A 25185-nucleotide genomic window follows, 5' to 3' on the forward strand; every position below is an offset into this window, starting at 1 on the left:
AGTGTAAATATATTATTATTATTATTATTATTATTATTATTATTATTATTATTATATTTCACTCCCACCTCTTCAGAAAGGATGTTTTTAATTCAACCTTCAGTTACTGACAGGAAGTAACAACTAAATACATATTTATTAAATATTATTACATGTTATGTTATATATAATCATAATAATAATAATAATAATAATAAAGATGTTTTTACCTGCAGAGGTCAGATTACTGCTGAGTGACGTCACATAGGTAGGACACAAAGGCCACGTGTCCCGGAACAGTTTTGAGCGCAGGAAGCTCGTGAAGCTCAAACATTACAGGAAGTCAGACCAGTACTCCTCCAAAGTAAAAGCTTGAAACTGTGGCGAATGCAACCATTGTTTATTAATTCATCAAATGATACTTAAAACTAAAGATATATATAAATACATATATTTATATGCATGAAACTGAATATGTGCTATAGCAATATTAGAAATATAATATTGAATATAAAGCAATAAACACATATTCAATATTAAAATTATAATAAAAGTGAATTTAAAAGCCAACTAGTCTTATTTTGAAATTCTGAGCGGAATCTCTTTTGTTTAATTAAGTGCGCTTGACCCGGATGTAACTGATTGAACTAACGTTAATATTCACAGAGGGACTTTTATTCTAATCTTTAATTTAATTTTACTTTAAACGTTTAATGTTGTTTCAACTCTTCCGGTTAGCTTAGCCGTTAGCTTAGCTTCCTACAGAGGAAGAAGAAGCAGTTCTTTGACACGGTCCAACATGGAGGACATGTACATTAAACCAGGTAAGAGTCCCTCTGACACTGATCAATAAAGTTAATATATTGAATATATAAAGATAATATTGTGAATAAAGTATTGAGTTAGCAGCTAACGGCTAGCTCGGTACTTGTGTTGCTGTGTTACCTGAAATGTGAGAATTGTCGGAACGTTCAACGAACTTCATTAAGAAATCTGCTAATTTAACGTTCTCTTCAGCCTCCGGACAATAATTAGTCACTGTTTAAACATCTTAGAGGACTTTACGGTTGAGTTGGATCTTCCTTTTAGTTCGGCACAGAAACTAATCCCCGACCAGAAATGAATCGGGTAAAACTGGAAGGTTTATTAGTGGTCGTACTGTTGTTTTCTCACTGCAGATTAACTCGACGTTAAATAGAATGTTAGTGGTTTTGTTAATGATATCTGGCATTCTAAATAAACTCTAACGTTACATTGTAACATTTTAATGACGACTCACTGGAACAAACGGTCCTTTTTCTAAACGTCCCGAAAAGAAACAGCCCAATATTGACTGCAGTTTGGTTGGAGTCAGTCGGTGCAGCTTGTTCTTATATTGAGCTAACTGTTAGCACGAACCCTGGAATCACTGTAAAGTCATATTGACCGAACTGCATTTAAAAATCTGCTACTTTAATGTTCACCTCAGCCTCTAGACAATAATAACGAACTCTGTAAACACAAATATGTTGTTTATGAATAAATAAGATGTTCTTTTTCAGTTCGACATACAAATAATTTACCAAACAGTAATCAATAAATTAATAACTGAATAATGCTAAATTGAAGTGTTGATTTATGTTTCATGCCATTTAAAAAGCACCCAAATATAGCAAACTATTATAATCCAGTGACAGTAGTGAACCCCTGATCAATATGATCAATATGAGATAACCTGATGTATTGACCTGAAACAGTATTGATCTGTTTATGATCGATCGATAGATAGATAGATAGATATACTATGAGATACTGTTGAAGGTTGATTAATGGATCAATAATCACTAATAATTTATAAATCACTTTTTGACCCTGTCTGTCTCTCTGTTGCCTAGGTAACCAGGAGCGGGGTTGGAACGACCCTCCTCAGTTCTCATACGGCCTTCAGATGGCCCGCGGACCTCAGAGGAACCTCCTGAACAAAAGAGCGGCTCCAGCAGCAGCTTCAGGTCCGAGGACTGTTAGCATCTGTTAGCATCTGTTAGCATCTGTTGGCATCATAACCTGGTAGCTGTTAGCTTTAGCAACGACTTCATGAGCTTCTTCTATAATAAAATTATTACTATTAGAGAGAAAATTAATCACCAACTGCCATCAACAGTTATCAGTGGCTCTCCAAGTTCAGGGACTTCTGTCAATGTAAACTTAGATGTATATTTAGACTGTTTTTCTGCTATCGATCTTCATCAGTTAACTTCAATCATTTCTTCATCGAAGCCATCAACCTGTCTGTTAGACCCGATCCCAACTAGACTGCTTAAAGAAGTTGTTCCCTTAATTGGCACTTCTTTACTGGATATGATTAATCTTTCTTTATTATCAGGATATGTACCACAGTCCTTTAAAGTAGCTGTAATTAAACCCCCTTCTTAAAAAGCCCACTCTTGACCCAGGGGTTTTAGCCAACTATAGACCGATTTCTAACCTCCCCTTCCTCTCTAAGATTCTGGAGAAAGTAGTCGCCAAAGAGTTGTGTGACTAACTACATAACAATAGTTTATTTGAGGATTTTCAGTCAGGATTTAGAGTTCATCACAGCACAGAGACAGCTCTGGTTAAAGTTAATAATGACCTTCTGATTGCTTCTGACAGTGGACTTGTCTCTGTACTTGTATTATTAGATCTTAGTGCTGCATTTGACACCATTGACCATGATATTCTTTTACAGAGACTTGAGCATCAAATTGGCATTAAAGGAACCGCACTAAGCTGGTTTAAGTCATATTTATCAGATCGCTCGCAGTTTGTACATGTTAACGATGAATCTTCAATAAATACTACAGTTAGTCATGGAGTTCCACAAGGTTCTGTACTTGGACCAATACTATCTACTTTATATATGCTCCCTTTAGGCAACATTATGAGGAATCACTCCATTAACTTTCACTGTTATGCAGATGATACGCAGTTATATCTATCAATCAAGCCCAATGAAATTAATCAATTATCTAAATTACAAACATGTCTTAAGGACATAAAATCCTGGATGACCTGCAATTTTCTGATGTTAAACTCAGAAAAAACCGAAATTCTTGTTCTTGGCCCCAAAAACCTTAGAGACTCATTGTCTAAAGATATAGTCACTCTAGATGGCATTAACTTGGCCTCTAGCACCACTGTCAGGAATCTTGGAGTTATCTTTGATCAGGATTTGTCATTTAACTCCCACATAAAGCAGACCTCTAGGACTGCCTTCTTTCATTTACGTAATATTACAAAAATTAGACACATACTATCACAGACAGATGCAGAAAAACTAATCCATGCATTTGTTACTTCAAGGCTGGATTACTGCAACTCTTCATTATCAGGTTGCCCCAATAAGTCCATTAAAACGCTCCAATTAATTCAGAACGCTGCAGCACGAGTACTGACAGGATCTAGAAAAAGAGATCACATCTCTCCTGTACTAGCTTCTCTGCATTGGCTCCCTGTAAAATGTAGAATAGAATTTAAAATCCTCCTCCTCACCTATAAAGCTCTTCATGGTCAGGCCCCTTCATATCTTAAAGAGCTCATAGTACCCTATTACCCCACTAGAACACTACGTTCTCTGAATGCTGGGCTACTTGTGGTTCCTATAGTCTCTAAAAGTAGAACAGGAGCCAGAGCCTTCAGTTACCAAGCTCCTCTCCTGTGGAACCAGCTTCCAGTTGGGGTTCGGGAGGCAGACACCCTCACCACATTCAAGAGTAGGCTTAAGACATTCCTCTTTGATAAAGCTTATAGTTAGGGCTGGATCAGGTGAGTCCTGAACCATCCCTTAGTTATGCTGCTATAGGCCTAGACTATCGGGGGATTTCCCATGGTGCACTGAGCTCCTCTCTTCCTCTCTCTTTCTGCACTCATTCATGTTCCATTAATGCATGTTACTAACTTCACTTCTTCCCCGGAGTTCTTGTGCTTTCTCGTCTCGCAGGTTCTTATCGATCCTGGTGGAGCCTCCTGCCATGGTCCTGCTAGATTGCCATTGCCAATACTGTTGTTGCTGTGCACCTGTCTGTCTGTCCGTCTGTCTGTCTCTCGCGCCTCTCTCTCTCTCTCTCTCTCTGTCTCTGTCTCTGTCTCTTGTCTCTCTCTCTCTCTCTCTCTCTCTCTCTGTCTCTCTCTCTCTCTCTCTCTCACCCCAACTGGTCGAGACAGACGACCACCCACCTAGAGCCGGAGGATCTGTCCTAGGTTTCTGCCTTTTAACAGGCAGTTTTTCCTTGCCCTTGTCTCCAAGGTCTTGCTCATGGTGGTACTGTTGGGTCTCTGTAATTAATGTTTTAAAGAGTTCGGTCTAGACCTGCTCTATTTGAAAAGTGTCCTGAGATAACTTAGCGCTATCAATTCAATAAAATTGAATTGATTTGAAGTTGAATTAGCCTATATTGTTTGTTTCATGCTTCAAACATCTCCTCTCTGATTGGTCCTTAGGTGAAGGAGCTCCACCCATGACTCCTCCCTCCTCCAATCCTCTGGCTCCGCCTCCAGGTGGGGTAGCCCTGCCCCCTCTGCACCCAGGTGAGCAAGAGTCATATTATATATTACTAAAATAGGTTTAGATGTTTTAATGTTACTGCCTGTAGCTGAGCTCTTGTTTCTTCCTCGCAGCTCGTCCTCCTCCAGGCTGCGTGGCCACGCCTCCTCCTCTAGGACCAATGAGAAGCCAGAGAGAGGCCGACAGCAGCCAATCAGAGAGTGAGCCTGACGTAGACGCCGTGGTGTCGGTGTTGAACCGAGCGCTCGCTGCCTGCAGACAGACGGTTAAAGTGAGTGAAAGTCTGTCAATATCAGAATCAGAAATACTTTAATAATCCCAGTGGGAAATTATTTTTGTTACAAACTCCAGATATACAAACAACATATATTATACAAACAACATATATTAAGAACAAATATATAATATATATATATATATATATATATATATATATATATATATAAAAGATCAAATGTTCAGTTTAATAATGTGCAAAAAGTGCAAAAGATTATTGTTTGAGTCAGATTACAGAGGGGGGGTGTCTGACTCTCTGAGGGAGGCGTTATAGAGTTTAATGACCACAGGCAGGAAGGATTTCCTAATACGCCATCAATGTAATCCATAAAGAGTGTGACCTCTGACTTCTGTGTGACCTCTGACCTCTGTGTGACCTCTGACCTCTGTGTGACCTCTGACCTCTGTGTGACCTCTGACCTCTGTGTGCAGGATCAGGTGTGTAACGATGTGGCCAAGAGGCTCCACCTCCTGGAGGACAGCTGGAGGTCAGGTAGACTGAGCCTTCCTGTTCGGAGACGCATGGACAGCCTGTCGCTAGGTAACCTGTCTCACCACCACACTGTCTGTCTGTCTGTCTGAACACCTGTCTGTCTGCCTCAGTACTCACCTGTCTGTGTGTCTGTCTGTCCCTAAGAGCTGCAGACGGGTCACTGGGACTCTGCTGATGAGATCCATCGCTCTCTGATGGTCGATCATGTGACTGAGGTCAGCCAGTGGATGGTCGGCGTCAAACGACTCATCGCAGAGACCCGAAAACTGAGTCCAGAACTCTTAGAACCACTTCAGAAACCCTCAGAGCCGAGCCAGGACCCTGCAGACCCGGTCCAGGACCCACTCTCTCAGTCCTGACTCAGTGAACTTTGACTCTTTTAAAAACATCTTCATCTGGGGGTCAAAGGTCGGATGGGTACACTACAAGACTCTCCTTAGCAACAGCCTGGCAACCAGCCCTGACCCCGTCTCTCTGACCTGTATGAGGTCATGTGATGTTTCCACCAATCACAGCCGAGCTTTTTATTGGATGATGAATAAATCTTCTTTCTTCTTTCTGTGCTTTTATTTTACTGTATGGAGGACCCACACCGCCAAAATAAAACACATATACATCAAATATTAAGAAATCAATATTCTAATTATTAAATGCCCTAAAATAATATTGAAGTATTGACATTAATTCATTTATAAATCTGACATAAAGTGATATTTCGGTTCTGATTAATTTAATAATTTAGTATTTTTTATGAAGAAATAAAAATATAACTTAAATAAAATGTAAAGAAAAATAAAATAATAAAAGCATATGAAATATTAATGTGTGTACGTCAGCATGTGACCAGCAGAGGGCAGCAATATATTGATCACTGACAGTATATAGACTGATATATTGATCACTAACAGTATATAGACTGATATATTGATCACTGGACTCCCTGACTGGTCCCAGAGCAGCAGACTGCTCTGCACTGTGTGTTCTGACCCCTTTCTATCAGAACCAGCATTAACTGTTTCAGCAGTTTGAGCTACAGTAGCTCGTCTGTTGGATCGGATCACACGGGCCAGCCTTCACTCCCCACCTGCATCAATGAGCCTCGGCCCCCCATGACCCTGTCTCTGGATCTGTTCCTTCCTTGGACCACTTTTTATTGGTACTAACCTCTGCAGACCGGGAACCCCCCACAATAGCTGCAGGTTTGGAGATGTTCTAAACCAGTCGTCCATCACAATGTGGTTCTTGTGAAAGTGGATCAGATCCTCACGCGGCCCATTTTTCCTGCTTCTAAGGCATCAACTGTTCACTGTGCCTGATATACCCCCCCACTGACAGGAGCCCTGAAATCAAATGCATATAAAACGTTTAGAACAATAAGCACAAACACACAAAAATTATGGCTGACAGCTAACTGCTAACTGCTAACAGCTCACTGTTATAATACTGTAATGCTATATATATAATACTGTAATACTAATACTGTAATACTATATATATAATATTGTAATACAATATATGTAATACTTTAATACTATATATAATACTGTAATACTATATATATAATACTTCAATACTATATATAATACTGTAATACTATATATAATACTGTAATACTAATACTGTAATACTATATATATAATACTGTAATACATATATAATACTGTAATACTATATATATAATACTGTAATACTATATATATATATGTCTGGATCAATAACTGAATCAATAATTGGATCAATAACTGAATCAATAACTGAATGAATAACTAGATCAATAACTGAATCAGTAACTGGATCAATAACTGAATCAATAACTGGATCAATAACTGAATCAATAACTGGATCAATACCTGAATCAATAACTAGATCAATAACTAGATCAATTACTGGATCAATAACTGGATGAATAACTGGAGTTATGGAAGAATGGGGGCAGGAACGGAGAAGGCTCTGTCGCCCCAGGTTCGGTGCTTGGTCCTGGGTGGTGGAGTCCGGAGGTTTGCGTCAGATGAGCGGAGGCTGCTGGATGGGTTGTGGAGGTGGAGCAGGTCAGTGAGGTAGGAAGGGGCCTGGTTATGGAGGGCTTTGTGTGTGTGAGGAGGATTTTGAACTGAATTCGTTGTGGTACCGGAGCCAGTGGAGGTTCTGGAGGACAGGGGTAATGTGGTCACGGGTGCTGGTGTGGGTGAGCAGACGAGCAGCAGAGTTCTGGATGGAGTTTATTTAAGGTTTTGGATGGTGTGCCGTACACGATGCTGTCTGTCCGAGTGTTTCCTTGCCACTGTCTCCAAGGTCTTGCTCATGGTGGTACTGTTGGGTCTCTCTAAATAATGTTATAAGGAGTTTGGTCTACACCTGCTCTATTTGAAAAGTGTCCTGAGATTACAGTATTATATATATAGTATTACAGTATTATATATAATATTACAGTATTATATTACATATTACATATATTACAGTATTATATGGGGTGGGGAGAGAGAGAGAGAGAGAGAGAGAGAGAGAGAGCGACAGACAGACAGACAGGTGCACAGCAACAACAGTATTGGCAATGGCAGTCAGCGGACCATGGGGGCCCGGATCCATGATATAGTATGACAGTATTAGTATTACACTATTATATATATAGTATTAATTCAATTCAATTCAATTCAATTCAATTTTATTTGTATAGTGCCAATTCATAACAGAAGTTATCTCAGGACACTTTTCAAATAGAGCAGGTCTAGACCGAACTCCTTATAACATTAATTACAGAGACCCAACAGTAACACCATGAGCAAGCACTTGGGGACAAGGGCAAGGAAAAACTGCCTGTTAAAAGGCAGAAACCTAGGACAGATCCTTCGGCTCTAGGTGGGTGGTCGTCTGTCTCGACCAGTTGGGGTGAGAGAGAGAGAGAGAGAGACAGACAGAAAGACAGACAGACAGACAGACAGACAGGTGCACAGCAACAACAGTATTGGCAATGGCAATCTAGCAGGACCATGGCAGGAGGCTCCACCAGGATCGATAAGAACCTGCAAAACGAGAAAGCACAAGAACTCCGGGGAAGAAGTGAAGTTAGTAACATGCATTAATGGAACATGAATGAGTGCAGAAAGAGAGAGGAAGGGAGGAGCTCAGTGCACCATGGGAAATCCCCTGATAGTCTTGGCCTATAGCAGCATAACTAAGGGATGGTTCAGGACTCACCTGATCCAGCCCTAACTATAAGCTTTATCAAAGAGGAATGTCTTAAGCCTACTCTTGAATGTGGTGAGGGTGTCTGCCTCCAGAACCACAACTGGAAGCTGGTTCCACAGGAGAGGAGCTTGGTAACTGAAGGCTCTGGCTCCTGTTCTACTTTTAGAGACTATAGGAACCACAAGCAGCCCAGCATTCAGAGAACGTAGTGTTCTAGAGGGGTAATAGGGTACTATGAGCTCTTTAAGATATGAAGGGGCCTGACCATGAAGAGCTTTATAGGTGAGGAGGAGGATTTTAAATTCAATTCTACATTTTACAGGGAGCCAATGCAGAGAAGCTAGTACAGGAGAGATGTGATCTCTTTTTCTAGTTCCTGTCAGTACTCGTGCTGCAGCGTTCTGAATTAATTGGAGCGTTTTAATGGACTTATTGGGGCAACCTGATAATAAAGAGTTGCGCTAATCCCGCCTTGAAGTAACAAATGCATGGATTAGTTTTTCTGCATCTGTCTGTGATAGTATGTGTCTATTTTTTGTAATATAACGTAAATGAAAGAAGGCAGTCCTAGAGGTCTGCTTTATGTGGGAGTTAAATGACAAATCCTGATCAAAGATAACTCCAAGATTCCTGACAGTGGTGCTAGAGTGCCAAGTTAATGCCATCTAAAGTAACTATATCTTTAGACAGTGAGTCTCTAAGGTTTTTGGGGCCAAGAACAAGAATTTCGTTTTTTTCTGAGTTTAACATCAGAAAATTGCAGGTCATCCAGGATTTTATGTCCTTAAGACATGTTTGTAATTCAGATAATTGATTAATTTCATCGGGCTTGATTGATAGATATAACTGCGTATCATCTGCATAACAGTGAAAGTTAATGGAGTGATTCCTGATAGTGTTGCCTAAAGGGAGCATATATAAAGTAAATAGTATTGGTCCAAGTACAGAACCTTGTGGCACTCCATGACTAACTGTAGTATTTATTGAAGATTCATCGTTGACATGTACAAACTGCGAGCGATCTGATAAGTATGACTTAAACCAGCTTAGTGCGGTTCCTTTAATGCCAATTTGATGCTCAAGTCTCTGTAAAAGAATATTATGGTCAATGGTGTCAAATGCAGCACTAAGATCTAATAATACAAGTACAGAGACAAGTCCACTGTCAGAAGCAGTCAGAAGGTCATTATTAACTTTAACCAGAGCTGTCTCTGTGCTATGATGAACTCTAAATCCTGACTGAAAATCCTCAAATAAACTATTGTTATGTAGAAAGTCACACAACTCTTTGGCGACTACTTTCTCCAGAATCTTAGAGAGGAAGGGGAGGTTAGAAATCGGTCTATAGTTGGCTAAAACCCCTGGGTCAAGAGTGGGCTTTTTTAAGAAGGGGTTTAATTACAGCTACTTTAAAGGACTGTGGTCCATATCCTGATAATAAAGAAAGATTAATCATATCCAGTAAAGAAGTGCCAATTAAGGGAACAACTTCTTTAAGCAGCCTAGTTGGGATCGGGTCTAATAGACAGGTTGATGGCTTCGATGAAGAAATGATTGAAGTTAACTGATGAAGATTGAAGCAGAAAAACAGTCTAAACATATATCTAAGTTTACATTGGTAGAAGTCCCTAAACTTGGAGAGCCACTGATAGCTGTTGATGGCAGTTGGTGATTAATTTTCTCTCTAATAGTAATAATTTTATTATAGAAGAAGCTCATGAAGTCATTGCTACTTAAGTTTATGGGGATATGTGGCTCAATAGAGCTGTGACTCTGTCAGCCTGGCTACAGTGCTGAAGAGGAACCTAGGGTTGTTCTTATTTTCTTCTATTAGTGCTGAGTAATAGGCTCCTCTGGCATTACGGAGGGCCTTTCTATAGGTTTTAAGATTATCTTGCCAAATTGAGCGATATTCTGATAATTTGGAAGAGCGCCATTTCCTTTCAGATTTTCTAGCTATTTGCTTTAACTGGCTGGTTTGGTGGTTATACCAAGGTGCTAGTCTCCTATGTTTTAATAATTTCCTTTTTATAGGAGCGATAGAGTCTAATGTTGATCGTAGTGAGCCTGTAGCACTATCAACAAGATTATCAATTTCAGAGGGACTAAAGTCATTATAGGACTCAAATTAAAAATCAAATTCAGACATGGCATCTAATTAAACACTGAAGGAATCTCCTCCTTAAATTTAGCTACAGCACTGTCAGATAGACATCTGCTGTAGGAAGTTTTGCCTAATGGCTTATAATCTAATAGTATGAATTCAAAAGTTATTAAATAATGGTCAGATAGGAAAGGATTATGTGGGAAGACTATTAAATGTTCAATATCAATGCCATATGATAAAACAAGGTCAAGAGTGTGATTAAAACAATGAGTTGGTTTATTTACACTCTGACAGAAGCCAATTGAGTCTATTAATGATATAAATGCATTACTAAGGCTGTCATTGTCAACATCCACATGAATATTAAAATCACCTACAATAATTACTTTATCTGATTTAAGGACTAAACTTGATAAAATCTCTGAGAATTCAGATATAAAATCAGAGTACGGTCCAGGAGCGCGGTACACTATAACAAATAGAACTGGCTGCAGTGTTTTCCAGTATTACAGTATTATATATAGTATTACAGTATTATATATAGTATTACAGTATTAGTATTACAGTATTATATATATAGTATTACAGTATTATATGTAATATTACAGTATTACATATATAGTATTACAGTATTATATATATAGTATTACAGTATTATATATAATATTACAGTATTATATATAGTATTACAGTATTATATATAATATTACAGTATTATATATAGTATTACAGTATTATATATATAGTATTACAGTATTATATATAATATTACAGTATTATATATAGTATTACAGTATTAGTATTACAGTATTATATATATAGTATTACAGTATTATATGTAATATTACAGTATTATATATAGTATTACAGTATTATATATATAGTATTACAGTATTATATATATAGTATTACAGTATTATATGTAATATTACAGTATTATATATAGTATTACAGTATTATATATATAGTATTACAGTATTATATATAATATTACAGTATTATATATAGTATTACAGTATTATATATAATATTACAGTATTATATATAGTATTACAGTATTGTATATAATATTACAGTATTACATATATAGTATTACAGTATTATATATAATATTACAGTATTATATATATAGTATTACAGTATTATATATAATATTACAGTATTATATATAGTATTACAGTATTATATATAATATTACAGTATTATATATAATATTACAGTATTACATATATAGTATTACAGTATTATATATAATATTACAGTATTATATATATAGTATTACAGTATTATATATAGTATAACAGTATATATATTATATATAGCAGTTTTGGGTCCCGTATAATCTCTGGGAGCTGGCGGTGTTTGCAGTCTTACTTTCCAGCACAGACAGAGAGGATGCAGTTACCATGGTGACCGCTGTGTGTGTGTGTGTGTGTGTGTGTGTGTGTGTGTGTCTGTTCCCGGTCTGTGATTGGCTGGCGGGGGGAGAGTGGGCGGGCAGGTGGAGCATCTGAAATTGTCACTCTCTCTCTCTCTCTCTCTCTCTCCCACAGATCAGGACAGAGAGACAGAGAGACGCAGCTCTCCTCACTGCTCTCTCTCTCCTTCATCCCTCCATCTTCTTCTTCCTCCTCCTCTTCCTCCTCCTCTTCCTCTCCTCCGTCCACAACCTAAACTCTCTCTCTGCTTCTTCTGTGTCTTCTACTCTTTCTGTCTCCTCCATCCTCCTCACACTCACACGCACACACACACACACACACACACACACACACACACAGGTCTAACTCTTGGCCTTCATCATCATCATCATCATCATCCTCAGAGGAAGACGGACAGGGAGCCCCCTGACCCCTCGCCCCGCTGGGTCGCCATGGCAACGGTCATCTGCACTCGTTTCACCGAAGAGTATCAGCTGTATGAAGAGCTGGGCAAGTGAGTACCATCATCTTCATCATCTTCATCATCAGTTCCTTGGTACATTTAATATAAATATTATTATTCAGGATAATAATCTACATTTATTTCATTAGTCTTAATTAATTATAATTATTTTATAAGTCACAGAATCAGATTCATTGATATATTTGATATTGTTTTTAGTTTTTATATTTTTTATTCATACTTAAATTCAAGTTTAAATTTTTTTTAATTATTATATTTTCATCATATTTGTTTATATATTTTTGTTTATATATTTGTATTATATATATGTATATTTGCTTAATTTTAATTGTACATTTTAATAGATATATTTTTTTTGTTATAAATATATTTCTTGTCTACATAATTTCTTTCTCCGATGTGATTTATTTTGTTAAATTCTTCTTGTTTTATTATTATTATTATTATTATTATTATTATTATTATGATTATGATTATTATTAATTATTAATAATAATAATAATAAATATTACAATTAGCATATTTTATATCAATATATTACATTCGAAATCATCTTTATTACACTTTTTGTTTACCTAATTTAAATTTGTCTATACTCTAAAATGTTTGTCTTTTTGTTATTTAATTATTAATGTAATTATTAAATATTTTACACCATAATTATATTTTCTATTAATATTATCGTTATTTTAATATTATATAAGTTACATTTTCTAATATTTAATCAATGTTTTAGTTAAATAAATTATGAAGTCTAAATGATCATTAATACAAAAATAATGAATAATAACCATAATATATTGTTAATATATCAGTTAATGATATACAACATTTATTGATTATGTTGCTGATCAGTCTGATCAATAATGACTGATACAAACAGAGATAGATATATAGATAGATATAGATGGAGGGATGAGTGTGTCACCTTTCTGACCTCAACCCACTCACCACCCACACACACACACACACACACACACACACACACACACACACACACACACACACACACACACACACACACACACACACACACACACACACACACACACACACACACACACACACACACACACACTGCCAGCTCTCTTACATAATGTGCTGGTGGGTGGATACAGAATACAGAATATGAAGCTTTCATAAGAAACAGAAATGTTTCTGTAGAAAGTGTTTCAGTTCCCACAATCAATATTGTGATCAGGAGATCAGGACAGGATTATTGTTGATACTTAATTATCAATACAGTATTTATTGATTGCACAGGAACTGATCTGAGACATTTAATCCACAAACACTGGATCCTACATTTTCCATAATGCAACTGGACAGTGTCTGTCATCACAGCACAGTGACATCACTGCTGTAGTCTGATGACATCACTGTGACATCACCAGTCCATTAGCAGTCATCGTATCATTATTAGTACTATTAGCAGTAACAGTATCATTATTAGTACTATTAGCAGTAACAATATCATTATTAGTACTATTAGCAGTAACAGTATCATTATTAGTACTATTAGCAGTAACAGTATCATTATTAGTACTATTAGCAGTAACAATATCATTATTAGTACTATTAGCAGTAACAGTATCATTATTAGTACTATTAGCAGTAACAATATCATTATTAGTACTATTAGCATTACCTGTTACAGTAACTGTAGTATTGTCAGTGATACTATATGTTGTTATCAGGTGAAAATGTTCTTGTTGAAATGAGACAGTGTTGTTTTTTATTCAGTGGTTCCTCTTGTTATGTTTTCAGGGGAGCGTTTTCAGTGGTGCGACGCTGTGTGAAGGTGCTGTCAGGCCAGGAGTACGCTGCCAAGATCATCAACACCAAGAAACTCTCTGCCAGAGGTGAGGACCTGAAGGAGGACTGCATTCAGAATTAATGCAAATATCATTATAGCTGAATAATCATTTTTATTTATTCCTAAAACAACTATTTTCATAATATGAGAGAAAGTTTCTAAATGAGCCACCATGTTGGTCCGATTTGAAATCCCAGAGCAGGAAGCGTTTGTCCAATCAGGTGCAACCAGGAAGTGCTGGTGCAATTGTAGGATAGGAAGCAGCACGACCCCTCTGTTTGGTGGTTCCTCAAAAAGCTCACACCGTCTACAGGCGACTCCTCTCTCCTCTTCCAGTTGTTGTTTTTGCTTTCGGTATCTATGCTACTGATAACTGACATGCCTGTTTTTGCTGGGGCAAATGGGGGCTCGTTTGGTTGGTCTACGCTAAATGGGGGCTCGTCCGGTTGGTCGGTGTTAAATGGGGGTTTCTCTGGTTGGGCTGCATTAAATGGGGGCTCGTCCGGTTGGTCTGCGTTAAATGGGGGCTCGTCCGGTTGGTCTGCCTTAGATGGGGGTTCCTCTGGTTGGTCTGCTTTAAATGGGGGCTCGTCCGGTTGGTCTCCCTTAAATGGGGGTTCCTCTGGTTGGTCTGCTTTCAATGGGGCTCGTCCGGTTGGTCTGCCTTAAATGGGGGCTCGTCTGGTTGGTCTGCCTTAAATTGGGGCTCGTCCGGTTGGTCTGTGTTAAATGGGGGTTCGTCCGGGATCTGGGCGTGGTGCTGTTTTGCTGTTTAGCAACAGTTTGTTTTAGTATTGACTCTCCTCAGTTAATCTTATTCTTATTATAAATCCTGAACCTCTCTATCTGGCATGATAGCATTAGCATTAGCACAGCTAGGTTTTTTCTGTGATCATTCACTAACAAACTAAACACCCAGAGGAAGACTTAGTCAGTCAACTTTAATCCAGAACAGACTCATTCCTTCTGACAGCAATATGAAAGATGGCCGACTGAATCTACCTGAGTCCAACCTGAGACCAACCTGAGCGGTTCTCAAACTGGATCATTTATTTTTCTCCTGACATTTGTTCAGAAACAGTTCACTCCATACTGAACTCCTCCTGCTCATTCTTCATTGGTCCTCATTGGCCCTCAGGGTCCTCATGTTTTCATATTTCAGCTGTTTAGTTGCTGCCTGTTGGACCGTTATTGGATTATTGATTCACTGACAGACACAGAACAATTCTGTCTGTCTGTCTGTCTGTTTGTCTGTCTGTCTGATTTTTTTTCCACTATTCTGGTTTTGAGATTTCCTCCCGTTGCTTAGCAACACCTTGCAAAGTTGATAAAGAAATGTGTCGAACATCACTGCAGTCACTGTTACATAATACTAATACTAATAATAATAATAATAATAATAATACCAATAATAAGACTAATACTAATAATACTACTACTAGTAATAATAATAATAATGACAAAAATTATAATAATAATAATAATAATGTTGTTGACTGTAGATGTCGCTGCTGAATCAATAAGTAAGTCCAGTAGATCAATTAGGGCTGCAGCTATTGATTATTCTCATTATTGGTTGAGTTGATTATGTTTTCCACTAATTGAAGAGGACGTCAGAAACAAACAAAAGTCACAGATATTAAAGTTATTTTTATTATTTTTAATGATCCTGTCAGTCAAAGAGAAAATCTTCACATCAGGAACCAGAGTGATATCTGATCAATGAAACGATGATTGATTCAGGGACAGAAAGAAACTAACATTTATGTAATCTGAAATAATTTGACCCTTCTGAGCCACTGTACAGTGAATTAAACATTTACCTTCAGGGAGCCATTACAGATCACTGATCACTGTTAGATAATTGATCACTGATCACTGATAGATCACTGATAAATCACTGAAAGATCACTGAAAGATCATTGATCACGGATAGATCACTGATCACTGATAGATCATTGATAAATCACTGAAAGATCACTGAAAGATCATTGATCACTGATAGATCACTGATAGATTACTGATCACTGAATGAGTCTGTGTGTCTGTGTGTCTATTTCAGTCTCTGTTGGAAACCTTCCTCTGTCTCTGATCCTGGTCCTGGATCTGTCTCTGCAGGCTCTGCTGGAACTGATCCTGGTCCTGGATCAGAGTCAGTGGGTTTGGTTCAGAACATAATGAAGAACCACTGACACAGAGACATCAGAGGCCTTACATTGATTGATTGATTATTAATTATTACCATCAAACCTCCAAGAACAGCAGAGTCCCAGTTAGACACAGGTCTCCTTTACCAGCCTGGAGTCTCCGTTAGAGTCCTGGTCTGGATTTTACAGACATGATCTGGATCCATGAAACCTCTTAAAGCTTCATCAGTGTGGATGCTGCACATGCTTTACACAAACTGTGAGCACCAAAGCATCGTCACTCAAATTAAATCAGATTGACTCAGATTGACTCAGATTGACTCAGATTCACTCAGTTTAACTCAGATTCACTCAGATTCACTCAGATTTACCAGCTTGGTGAACCAGAGTCATAAAGTCCGTCCATTATTTATGTTCCTTTAGTCCATAAGGGTCCATCAGACAATCAAAGGTTGTGAACAGTGTGTAGTCTGTTCACAGCTCTTGTATGTCCTGTATGTTTTCTGAAGTTTACACTCTGCGTACTTAAAACACAAAGTTGGGAAAGAGTTTATTTGTCTTTGGGGGGAGAAACTAGTCCTTTGTCCTCTTTTGTAAACTTGGTAAATGTTAGTTTGTTGTGTATTTTGGTTGAAAGTGGGTAGAGCTCTATGGGGTACGTTCTGGGGCACCCCCTATCTGTAGGGTCTGTGTGTAGTGGGATTGGACCTGGACGCAGACACTGACCTGATACACTGCGTTCTGACTCTCTCAAGCTCTGACCCACCTGGTTTTTGCTCTGCTTTGTCTTTTGATCTTTGTCCCAACCCAGCTCAAGGCTGGACAAAGAACAGGAGAACACACAAGTTTGAACTGAAATAGGTTTTATATAACTCAGTGGGCTCAGACGCATCCATCGGTACCAACCATGTCACGCTAGGGAAGGAGGTTAAATGACGCTCCAAAGTTGGTGATGGAAAAACTGGCATGGCCATGTCAAAGGGATCCATTGACCTCTGACCTCAACATATCTTCTGCTAACCCCATGCAGTTTTTAGCATCTGGTATAAATGTGTTATTGTAATAGTTCTGTAGACTGGGTCCATTAACAATGTTAACTGAAAGCTGAGTCACAAACTTGAAACCACTCCAGTCTAAAAGGTCTGAACTTGTCTCTGTGGAAGGGAACTGACCCATTGGTCTGCTCCAGTTGGGCTTAATGGTCGTCTCCATGTTGGTGTTTAGCAGCCAGCAGAGGTCACGTACAGCGAGTGGAGCTGCTCTCATTGGCTGCTCTCCTGCTCACACAGGATCTGGTATTCCAGATAAACAGTAAAATGTGTTTGAACAGGTTTTGACCTGCAGCTCCACTCTTACCATAGTTTGAGAACCAGCTGATTACATTAATTAACCTGAAGAGTGTTAGCTGTCAGTACCTGTCTGCAGCCCGGAGTCCTGTCTGCAGGTGTTACATCAGGTAGGGCAGTATGTGTGCCCAATCCAATCCAATAACCTCGTTAAGCTCTCAGTAGATAATGAAGAAGAGTTAAGATTTAAGCTTAATATACTGTATGTGCTAACATTAGCAGTTAGCATATATGCTAGCATTAGCAGTATGTTAGCAACAGTCCGAACCTTCACTGAACTGTCTGTATCAATACCTGATCAATAACCCATCAATAAGTTTGTGTGTGCTGGCAGATCATCAGAAGTTGGACCGCGAAGCTCGAATCTGTCGTTTACTGAAGCACCCCAACATCGGTGAGTACTACTGATACTGTCTCTCTCTCTGTCTCTGTCGCTCTCTGTCTCTGTCTCTGTCTCTGTCTCTCTCTCTGTCTCTCTCTCTCTCTGTCTCTGTCTCTGTCTCTCTATCTCTGTCTCTCTCTCTGTCTCTGTCTCTGTCTCTCTCTCTGTCTCTGTCTCTCTCTCTGTCTCTCTCTCTCTCTGTCTCTGTCTCTCTCTCTCTCTCTGTCTCTCTCTGTGTCTCTCTCTCTCTCTCTCTCTCTCTCTCTCTCTACCACCCACCTAGAGCTGAAGGATCTGTCCTAGGTTTCTGCCTTTTAACAGGCAGTGTTTCCTTGCCCTTGTCTCCAAGGTCTTGCTCATGGTGGTACTGTTGGGTCTCTGTAATTAATGTTATAAAGAGTTCGGTCTAGACCTGCTCTTTTTGAAAAGTGTCCTGAGATAACTTCTGTTATGAATTGGTGCTATACAAATAAAACTGAATTGAATTGAACTACTGATACTACAGATAATACAGATGAAACAGATACTACTGATACTATTGTAGATTACAGAGATAATAGAGACTACTGACATTAATACTAATAAAGATGGAATTAAAGCTCCAGTGTGTCACATCAATATAATAATTATAGGTTTGTTTTTATTAGTGTTTAATTAGAATCAGAAATTAAGAATATGTCTAATCATGTAAATAAGGCAAGGCAAATGTAATTCTATAGCAAATTTCATATCCAATGCAAGTGGACGAGCAAAAGCACAAAAAAAGAAACAAATGATAAAAACAATAGAACTAACAATGAATTTGATTGATTAAAGATTAATTACAAGCAGTGGCAATCGGGCTGATCTTTAGGTCGGACTTAAAGTCAGTAAAAAACTCCTTTATTGTCCCAATCAGCCAATCAGTTGCTATTATAGATGCTGCCATATAGCTGATTATTAATCCTAATGATGCTGATGATGGTAACTGTCCAACATATGCAGGTTAGCATCAGTCAGTGTAACAGCTGGAGAATGAACATTTCTAAATTTAAACTTTAACAATACAGCTCTATTGTACAGACTTTAACATATTTTATAATATAATACAGTTTAATATAATGTAATATAATATGATATAATATAATATGATGTAATATAATATAAAATAATGTAATATAATGTAATATGATATAATATAATATAATATAATATAATATAATGTAATATAATATAAAATAATGTAATATAATGTAATATAATGTAATGTAATATAATATAATGTAATGTAATGTAATATAATGTAATATAATGTAATGTAATGTAACATAATATAATGTAATATAATATAATAATATAATATAATTTAATATAATATAATGTAATGTAATGTAATTTAATATAATGCAATATAATGTAATGTAATGTAACATAATATAATGTAATGTAATGTAACATAATATAATATAATATAATATAATGTAATGCAGTGTTTAGAAAATTGTGAACGTGTCCTTTAGATTATATCTTCAAATGTAAAAAGTGTTAAAAACAAAATGATGGAACTTGCAGGAAGTAAACTAATGTGATTTCCTGTGGGTATTTCACAATAAAAGCCCCAGAGTGTGTCTCAGGTCCGAGTGAGGAAGAAACAAATTGTCTTTATTAAAACAAACTGAACCAGAGTCAGACATTCAAATACAACCGTGGACCCAAACCAGCCAATCAACACGTTGCGGCTGAACCCAGCATCCAATCACAGCTCTGTGTGGGCAGGTGAAGCTCCGCAGAAACTGAGCAGTGTTACGTAACTCTGTGTGTGTGTGTGTGTGTGTGTGTGTGTTGCTAGGCAACAGTGTCCTTAGGTGAAGGCATCAAAAACCTCTTTCCTCCTACACACACACACACACAATGTAATCCCACTGCTGTACTGTGTGGGAGTGCTTCGAGAGAAAAACCTGATTATTTCTTTCTGAGTGCTTCACACAGGTACGACTGTGTGTGTGTGTGTGTGTGTGTGTGTGTGTGGGCAGCAGCTTTCCTCTTGTTATATATCCTATTATACAATCTATGCAGAGAGTTTCCACATTGAGAGCAGAGACTGTCTGCAGACTCACAGCATTTACTGCAGTTACAGTTTTGTATTCATGGAAATGTCTTTAAAGGACAATGAGGTGTTCATTATCAGGAAATAATGCTTCATTAACGAGGTGTTCATTATTAGAAAATAATGCTTCATTAACGAGGTGTTCATTATCAGGAAATAATGCATCATTAACAAGGTGTTCATTATCAGGAACTAATGCATCATTAACAAGGTATTCATTATTAGAAAATAATGCTTCATTAACAAGGTGTTCATTATCAGGAAATAATGCATCATTAACAAGGTGTTCATTATCAGGAAATAATGCATCATTAACAAGGTGTTCATTATCAGGAAATAATGCATCATTAACAAGGTGTTCATTATTAGAAAATAATGCATCATTAACAAGGTGTTCATTATCAGGAAATAACGCGTCATTAACAAGGTGTTCATTATTAGAAAATAATGCATCATTAACAAGGTGTTCATTATCAGGAAATAATGCATCATTAATAAGGTGTTCATTATCAGGAAATAACGCGTCATTAATAAGGTGTTCATTATCAGGAAATAATGCGTCATTAACAAGGTGTTCATTATCAGGAAATAATGCATCATTAACAAGGTGTTCATTATTAGAAAATAATGCATCATTAACAAGGTGTTCATTATCAGGAAATAACGCGTCATTAACAAGGTGTTCATTATCAGGAAATAATGCGTCATTAACAAGGTGTTCATTATCAGGAAATAATGCGTCATTAACAAGGTGTTATTCCTGATAATGAACGCCTGATACCACAGTCTGACCAAAGAAAAATAAAGATCATTAGTTTTTATTTTCTTGTGTTTTCAATCAAAATCTAAAGATATTTACAAGTTAGTTAGGGACTGACTAATACCTGGAAGAACCATTACCATCCCATAATGTTCTAATGCAATGACTCACTGCTCCAGTAAATAGGACGAACCTTAGAGACGACTCTGCAACAGGAGATATTTCTAGTTCCCTCCACTCAGAGAGCTAACGTTACGCTACGAGCCAGAGAGCTAACGTTACTGATGTTTTTTTTTTAATGTGCAAACAAATTCAAACTTTGAGCAAAAGGAGAAACGTATTAGTAATTATTAAACGAAAATAAAAGTAATAAAGAACGTCTATATAATGACGCCATACTACAGGATCATTTATAGTGAGCAGCAGGGGGCGATAGAGAGGTTTATGAGAGCTGTCATGGCGTCCATCTTTATAAATGTGGGTGTCTGTGTGAAGTTAATGAGTAGAAGTTGACCTAATGACAGAGAGAGGTTGAGAACCATGAATTGACAAATAAAGTTCTCTCTTTCAGTTCGGCTCCATGACAGCATCTCAGAGGAGGCGCACCATTACCTCATCTTCGACCTGTGAGTGTCTATATATCAGTTTATTGTGCTTTGTTGTTTTATTGATGTTCTGTGTTTAGTTTGTCATAAACAAACAGAGCCTAACTCTTTCTATCACATTGTGTTGTTTACACAGCAGTTTTCCCACAATGCCTTTCTCTCGGTGTGTCTCAGTGTCACAGGTGGAGAATTATTTGAAGACATTGTAGCCAGAGAATATTACAGTGAAGCTGACGCCAGGTAGGAAACACATATCCACCATCAATAACTCCATCCTCTTCCTCCTTCTTCATCACTGATTGGAACAGTCTGACCTCTGACCTCTGACCTCTGTCTACAGCCACTGTATCCAGCAGATTCTGGAGGCGGTGCTACACTGTCACCAGATGGGTGTGGTCCATCGAGACCTGAAGGTACCTGTCTGTCTGTCTGTCTGTCTGTCTGTCTGTCTGTTAGGATTAGTGTGTCTGATTAATTATTATTTATTTCTTATTTAAATGCTTTTATTTCTATTACAGTTATTTTTCTGTAATCGCAATCAGACAACCTGATCTCCCCCTTTAAAGTCCTGTTACCCTTGTTAGCATCCAACATGTAAACTAATGGCAGAGTTAGCATGTTAGCTTCTGTCCTGTGTCTGCAGCCGGAGAACCTGCTGCTGGCCTCAAAGTCTAAAGGGGCGGCGGTCAAACTGGCCGACTTCGGACTCGCCATCGAGGTGGAGGGAGACCAGCAGGCCTGGTTCGGTAAGACCTCGCTGATATATTACTGTAATAATAATACTTAATTACAATATACAGTAGTAATACTAATACTACTGTCTTATTACTGTAATAATAATACTTAATTACAATATACAGTAGTAATACTAATACTACTGTCTTATTACTGTAATAATAATACTTAATTACAATATACAGTAGTAATACTAATACTACTGTGTTATTACTGTAATAATAATACTTAATTACAATATACAGTAGTAATACTAATACTACTGTGTTATTACTGTAATAATAATACTTAATTACAATATACAGTAGTAATACTAATACTACTGTCTTATTACAATGATATAGCCTACTGTAATAATACTGTAATAATACTGTAATATACAGTATTATTATAGTAATAATGATACTTAATTATGATATACAGTGTAATATACTGTAATAATACTAATACTACAGTAATATACTGTATATTAATATGCCCAGGCAACAGACACCCTTAATCCTCTTGTGTGTGTGTGTGTGTGTGTGTGTGTGTGTGTGTGTTTACAGGCTTTGCGGGGACTCCAGGGTATCTCTCTCCAGAGGTTCTGAGGAAGGATCCATACGGGAAAGCAGTGGACCTCTGGGCCTGTGGTCAGATCCTCCTCTCCTCTCCTCCCCTCTCCTCTCCCTCTCCTCTACTCTCCTCCTATACTTGTTTCCTCTCCTCTCCTCCTCTCCTTTCCTCTTCACCTTGTTTCCTCTCCTCTCCTTGTTTCCTCTCCTCCTCTTACTCTCCTCCTTTCCTCCTCTCCTCTCCTCTTCACCTTGTTTCCTCTCCTCTCCTCTCCTCTCCTTGTTTCCTCTCCTCCTCTTACTCTCCTCCTTTCCTCCTCTCCTCCTCTCCTCTCCTTTCCTCTCCTTGTTTCCTCTCCTCCTCTTACTCTCCTCCTTTCCTCCTCTCCTCCTCTCCTCTCCTCTCCTCCTCTCCTTGTTTCCTCTCCACCTCTCCTTGTTTCCTCTCCTCTCTCAGGTGTGTCTCTCTCTGTCTCTCAGGTGTGATTCTTTATATCTTACTGGTCGGTTATCCTCCATTCTGGGATGAAGATCAACATCGTCTCTACCAGCAGATCAAAGCCGGAGCTTATGATGTAGGTCAATTACTGACTGTTTATTACACTGATTGTTTATTACACTGACTGTTTATTATACTGACTGTTTATTATACTGACTGTTTATAATACTGACTGTTTATTACACTGATTGTTTATTACACTGACTGTTTATTACACTGACTGTTTATTATACTGACTGTTTATCTGACTGTTTATAATAATGACTGTTTATTATACTGACTGTTTATTATAGTGACTGTTTATTACACTGACTGTTTATAATACTGACTGTTTATTACACTGACTGTTTATTACACTTTATTACTCCTCCCCTCCTCTTCCTCCTTCTCCTCCTCCTTCTCCTCCTCCTCTCCTCCTTCTCCTTCTCCTCCTCCTGCTCTCCTCCTTCTCCTCCTCCCTCTCCTCCTTCTCATCCTCCTCCTCCTGCTCTCCTCCTCTCCTCCTTCTCCTCCTTCTCCTCCCTCTCCTCCTCCTCCTCCTCCTCCTGCTCTCCTCCTCCTCCTCCTTCTCCTGCTCTCCTCCTCCTCCTCCTCCTCCTGCTCTCCTCCTTCTCCTCCTTCTCCTCCTCTCCTCCTTCTCCTCTCCTCCTTCTCCTCCTCCTCCTCCTCCTCCTCCTCCTCCTCCTCCTCCTCCTCCTCCTCCTCCTCCTCTCCTCCTCCTCTCCTCCTGCTCTCCTCCTCTCCTCCTCTTCTCCTCCTTCTCCTCCTCTCCTCCTGCTCTCCTCCTCCTCCTCCTCCTCCTCCTTCTCCTGCTCTCCTCCTCCTCCTCCTCCTGCTCTCCTCCTTCTCCTCCTCCTCCTCCTCCTCCTTCTCCTGCTCTCCTCCTTCTCCTCCTTCTCCTCCCTCCTCCTCTCCCTCCTCCTCCTCCTCTCCTCCTCCTCCTCCTCCTCCTCTCCTCCCTCCCTCCTCTCCTCCTGCTCCTCCCTCCTCTCCTCCTTCTCCTCCCCTTCTCCTCCTCTCCTCCTGCTCTCCCTCCTCCTCCTCCTCCTCCTCCTCCTTCTCCTGCTCTCCTCCTCCTCCTCCCCTCCTGCTCTCCTCCTTCTCCTCCCCTCCTCCTCCTCCTTCTCCTGCTCTCCTCCTTCTCCTCCTTCTCCTCCCCTCCTCCTCTCCTCCTCCTCCTCCTCTCCTCCTTCTCCTCCTTCTCCTCCTCCTCTCCTCCTTCTCATCCTCCTCCTCCTGCTCTCCTCCTCTCCTCCTTCTCCTCCTTCTCCTCCTCTCCTCCTCCTCCTCCTCCTCCTGCTCTCCTCCTCCTCCTCCTTCTCCTGCTCTCCTCCTCCTCCTCCTCCTGCTCTCCTCCTCCTTCTCCTCCTCCTCCTCCTGCTCTCCTCCTTCTCCTCCTTCTCCTCCTCTCCTCCTTCTCCTCTCCTCCTTCTCCTCCTCCTCCTCCTCTCCTCCTTCCTCCCTCCTCCTCCTCCTCCTCTTCTCCTCCTCCTCCTCCTCCTCTCCTCCTCCTCTCCTCCTGCTCTCCTCCTCTCCTCCTTCTCCTCCCTTCTCCTCCTCTCCTCCTGCTCTCCCTCCTCCTCCTCCTCCTCCTCCTCCTTCTCCTGCTCTCCTCCTCCTCCTCCTCCTCCTGCTCTCCTCCTTCCTCCTCCTCCTCCCCTCCTCCTTCTCCTGCTCTCCTCCTTCTCCTCCTTCTCCTCCTCCTCCTCTCCTCCTCCTCCTCCTCCTCCTCTCCTCCTCCTCCTCCTCCTCCTCTCCTCCTCCTCTCCTCCTGCTCTCCTCCTATCCTC

The 25185-nt window shown here is 39.1% G+C and overlaps 2 protein-coding genes and 1 long non-coding RNA gene across 3 annotated transcripts in view; 2 read left to right on the forward strand and 1 right to left on the reverse strand.

Moving 5' to 3' along the window:
- The first annotated feature begins 585 nt into the window (after window positions 1-585).
- sra1 (steroid receptor RNA activator 1) lies at window positions 586-5827 on the forward strand. Its single transcript, XM_051394848.1, has 6 exons — window positions 586-803; window positions 1854-1967; window positions 4438-4524; window positions 4615-4772; window positions 5210-5318; window positions 5415-5827. The coding sequence occupies exons 1-6, from the start codon at window positions 779-781 to the stop codon at window positions 5627-5629; spliced, it is 708 nt and encodes a 235-aa protein (XP_051250808.1). The 5' UTR covers window positions 586-778; the 3' UTR covers window positions 5630-5827.
- Window positions 4087-18671, reverse strand: LOC127360429 (uncharacterized). The gene is made up of 2 exons (XR_007883737.1): window positions 18436-18671; window positions 4087-4173 (listed from the first exon to the last, which is right to left on the reverse strand). It is a non-coding gene; the product is annotated as an uncharacterized LOC127360429 (long non-coding RNA).
- The window catches only part of camk2a (calcium/calmodulin-dependent protein kinase II alpha), a 29401-nt gene continuing 16316 nt past the window's right edge, over window positions 12101-25185 (forward strand). Inside the window, exons 1-9 of the mRNA XM_051394808.1 lie at window positions 12101-12495; window positions 14233-14327; window positions 18109-18168; window positions 21574-21628; window positions 21782-21847; window positions 21948-22020; window positions 22251-22353; window positions 22891-22974; window positions 23377-23471. Of these exons, the coding sequence (XP_051250768.1) occupies window positions 12434-12495; window positions 14233-14327; window positions 18109-18168; window positions 21574-21628; window positions 21782-21847; window positions 21948-22020; window positions 22251-22353; window positions 22891-22974; window positions 23377-23471 (693 nt within the window). The 5' untranslated portion in view covers window positions 12101-12433. The remainder of the gene's footprint in view (window positions 12496-14232; window positions 14328-18108; window positions 18169-21573; window positions 21629-21781; window positions 21848-21947; window positions 22021-22250; window positions 22354-22890; window positions 22975-23376; window positions 23472-25185) is intronic.

Source organism: Dicentrarchus labrax, unplaced genomic scaffold, assembly GCF_905237075.1.
Source record: "Dicentrarchus labrax unplaced genomic scaffold, dlabrax2021, whole genome shotgun sequence".
Lineage (NCBI taxonomy): Eukaryota > Metazoa > Chordata > Actinopteri > Moronidae > Dicentrarchus > Dicentrarchus labrax.

Bases quoted from the DNA above. Each gene is read 5' to 3' on its own strand.
- sra1 (XM_051394848.1), top strand. From the start codon at position 779: ATGGAGGACATGTACATTAAACCAG. The intron at 1,968-4,437 runs GTCCGAGGACTG...ATTGGTCCTTAG, and splicing joins GGCTCCAGCAGCAGCTTCAG to GTGAAGGAGCTCCACCCATG. The intron at 5,319-5,414 runs GTAACCTGTCTC...TCTGTCCCTAAG, and splicing joins CATGGACAGCCTGTCGCTAG to AGCTGCAGACGGGTCACTGG.